The sequence below is a fragment of the Mugil cephalus genome, chromosome 12 (genome assembly GCF_022458985.1).
Source record: "Mugil cephalus isolate CIBA_MC_2020 chromosome 12, CIBA_Mcephalus_1.1, whole genome shotgun sequence".
In the NCBI taxonomy this organism is placed as follows: Eukaryota; Metazoa; Chordata; class Actinopteri; order Mugiliformes; family Mugilidae; genus Mugil; species Mugil cephalus.
This window is the reverse complement of record NC_061781.1, coordinates 2,782,803-2,786,095: the sequence shown is the minus strand read 5'-3', so window position 1 is coordinate 2,786,095 and position 3,293 is coordinate 2,782,803. Positions and strand designations below refer to the sequence as shown.

The following is a 3,293-nucleotide window of genomic DNA, read 5'->3' as shown; positions in this document are numbered from 1 at the left end:
ACACACAGAGTCTCACTCATTCACTCATTTACAACTGCACATACTCTTTCAATCTTCCTGGCACACACGTGTTACCTGTTTGGTTCGGTTATGCTGGTTACTGGAAGGGATTATGCTACAGGTTTTATCGCAGTGTGACATGTTCTTGTTTTGTAAAGTGACAACCTGATGTATTGTGCTAAGGTGAAGCCCTGTGATAAAGACAGAGCAGTCCAGATCCTGTCTCCTCGCCTAGTTATTCTCTCCGTCTTCCACCAAGGAATAAAAATACACAACACAGAAATTTATTAGGTAGACCAAGGGCCTAATCTGATCCAGGCCAGAGTGAGCCGACCTCAAGGGTTACATATATATAGTATATTGTGTTGTTATATTGCTAACAAACAAACATCTCAGTTTAGCCTGTTAGCATGCTTCTATTTGCTTCTTAACGGAAGATATAACTGGTCCAGGTCCACTTAAAATCAGCTTAGATGTTTTTTTATGTCCATAAAAAAACATCCATGTAACATGGACTGACAAAAGCTTACAGCCTTGGTCTTACTTGATCTTGGTGTTGCCTTTGTCACAGTTGACCATAACATTTTATTAAAGACTCAGTAACCTGGTCTGTATCGCTGGTACTGTTTTTAACTGGTTTAGTTCTTGTCTCACAGATTGACTTTTCTTTTTAAGTATGGAAGCATGTCCCTCCAGAACACATACAATTAAGTGTGGTGTGCCCCAAGGGTCAATTTTAGGTCCATAACTTTTTAATCTTTATATGCTTCCACTTGGGGACAGGAGGCATGGCATCAGCTTCCACAGTTATGCAGAAGACACAAAGCTGTACATCGCCATGTCTCCTGTTAACACAGGGCCAATTAATGCCCCTTATAACTGCATTTTAGATATCCAGTCATGGATGGCAGATAACTTGCTACAGCTCAACCAGGAGAAACCAGAGGTTTTAGTCCCTGGTCCTGGACACCAGATCGAGAATTTTTTTTCCAAAACTACAGGATTTTTACCCTTCACAACACATAAAGAACCTCTGTGTCATTTTGACCAGCTCAGGAAGAGATGATAGCCGTGCCTTCAGTCTAGCCATTTGTTTATGTCCTCAAGCTGAAGAGAACGTGGGTTCTGCAGCAGGACCATGACCCAAAAAACACCAGCAAGTTCACCTCTGAATGGCTGAAGAAAAAAAAAAAAAAGTAGGACTTTGGAGTGATCTAGTCCAAGTCCTGACCTGAATCCTATTGAGATGCTGTGGCATTCCCTTAAAAAGGTGGTTCATGCTGCTCAGGGTGGTCCAACCAGTTATTAGGATTAGGGAGCAATCACTTTTTCACACATTGTCATGTTTGGATTTGTTTTCTCTTACTGATGAAAACCTAATTCAAAAATTAGATTTTGTGTTTTTTTCTTGTGTAATCGTTGACTAATATTTAAATTTATGTGATGATCTGAAACATTAAGTGTGTCAAACATGCAAAAAAAATAGAAATCAGAAAGGGGGCTAATACTTTTTCTCATACCACTGTAGATAGGCCAGCTTCGCAGACAGTTCCATCTAACTTTAACTTATGACGGACAAATGGGCAGGGCACAAAGTAAGCATGACTTGTGTAGAGAGAAAGAAGATGGACAGAATTCCACAGAGACTAAAATAGATGAGGGGAGGGATGGCAGAACTTGATAAAGAGTTCTGGTCAAAGAGCTGCTGGTACTGTAGCTGTCTGATGATGGAGATCCAGGACCAAGTGGATCTCTGTTTTCCACATCTCCTCAACACATCCTGCAGGAAGCCCACACTTCACTGGTCTGAAGCTGTGCTCCTGAACATTCTGCTGTCGTCCATCTCTGTGATTACGGTGGTTCTCAACCTGCTGGTCATCATCTCAGTCTCCCACTTCAGGCAGAGATTCTCTCCTCAACAAAACCTAGAGTTTACGTTTCAGAAATGTGCACACTTTGTTATTTAATATATAAGATATGTATTATTCATGAATGTCTGCATGAATTAAATGATTGGGCACACTTCGCAACAATAGTTTATAGAACCTAAGCAAAAACACACTATTATAACTTTAACTGAAAATGTTTTGACATGATTAATGTGTAATTGATGCTTTTCTGTCTCCTTCCAGGCAGCTTCATACACCCACTAACATCCTCCTCCTCTCTCTGGCTGTGTCAGACTTTCTTGTGGGCCTGCTGTTGATGCCGGTAGAAATCTTTAGGAAAACAGCCTGCTGGGTGTTTGGGGATGCTCTCTGTTCTCTTTATGGATTTCTGACTTGCAACATTGTCTCTGCCTCGATAGGAAACATTCTGCTCATATCAATTGACCGTTATGTGGCTATTTGTTACCCTTTGCATTACCCCACCAGAGTCACTGTGACAAAAGTGAAAATCGGCGTTTGTCTGTGCTGGGTTTGTTCTTCTTTCTACAGCAGTTTTTATGTGAAGGATGTCCTGACTGAACCAAACAAGACTAAATCCTGCTATGGAGAGTGTATGCTGGTTGTGGACTACATTACAGGAAGTGTTGATGTTGTTTTATCCTTCATTGTTCCCATTACTGTCATCATAATTCTGTATCTGAGAGTATTTGTGGTGGCTGTGTCTCAGGCTCGTGCCATGCGCTTTCATGTTACAGCTGTCAAAGTCCAGGTTTCACTGACTGTGACAAGAAAGAAATCAGAGTTGAAAGCAGCCAGGACTCTTGGTGTTCTGGTAGTTGTATATCTCATATGTTACTGTCCTTATTACTGTTACGCTGTTTTTGAGGACAATGTGCTTAATACTACATATGCCTCTTTTCTGATTCTAATGTTTTATTTCAATTCTTGTCTAAACCCTGTGATTTATGCACTGTTTTATCCCTGGTTTAGAGGTGCTGTTAAACTCATCGTCACTCTGCAGATACTGAAGCCTGGCTCCTGTGGGGCCAGCATAATGTAGAGATAGTGAAACTGAGGGTTTTCTCTGAGTACTCCGGTTTCCTCCCAAAGACATGCTCGTTAGACTAATTGGTGACCCTAAACTGACCCTCCGTGTGAGTCTGAGTGTAAATAGTTGTTTGTCTATGTGTTAGCCTCAAGTCTGGTGACAGCTGGGATAGGCTCCAGCAATCCCTGCAGTATGAGATGAGATAAGATGATCTACAGTGTGTGCAAACAGTGATCAGACATAACATTATGACCATACTTGATCAGTTTAGGATGTAGGGACTTTAGCAACCAGGTGTTTTTTTCCATTCTCATTTACATCATTGTGTGTGTCTGTGTCAGGCTGTCTCTGCTGGG

General features: G+C 41.3%; 1 protein-coding gene across 1 annotated transcript; it reads left to right on the top strand.

Moving 5' to 3' along the window:
* Positions 1 to 1,727: 1,727 nt before the first annotated feature.
* LOC125017934 (trace amine-associated receptor 13c-like) lies at positions 1,728 to 2,949 on the top strand. Its single transcript, XM_047601507.1, has 2 exons — positions 1,728 to 1,900; positions 2,133 to 2,949. The coding sequence occupies exons 1-2, from the start codon at positions 1,728 to 1,730 to the stop codon at positions 2,947 to 2,949; spliced, it is 990 nt and encodes a 329-aa protein (XP_047457463.1).
* Positions 2,950 to 3,293: the final 344 nt, after the last annotated feature.

Excerpts from the sequence above, each read along its gene's own strand:
- LOC125017934 (XM_047601507.1), top strand. The coding sequence starts at position 1,728 with ATGGAGATCCAGGACCAAGTGGATCTCTGTTTTCCACATCTCCTCAAC. Across the intron at positions 1,901-2,132 it reads ATCTCAGTCTCCCACTTCAG|GCAGCTTCATACACCCACTA; the intron begins GCAGAGATTCTC and ends GTCTCCTTCCAG.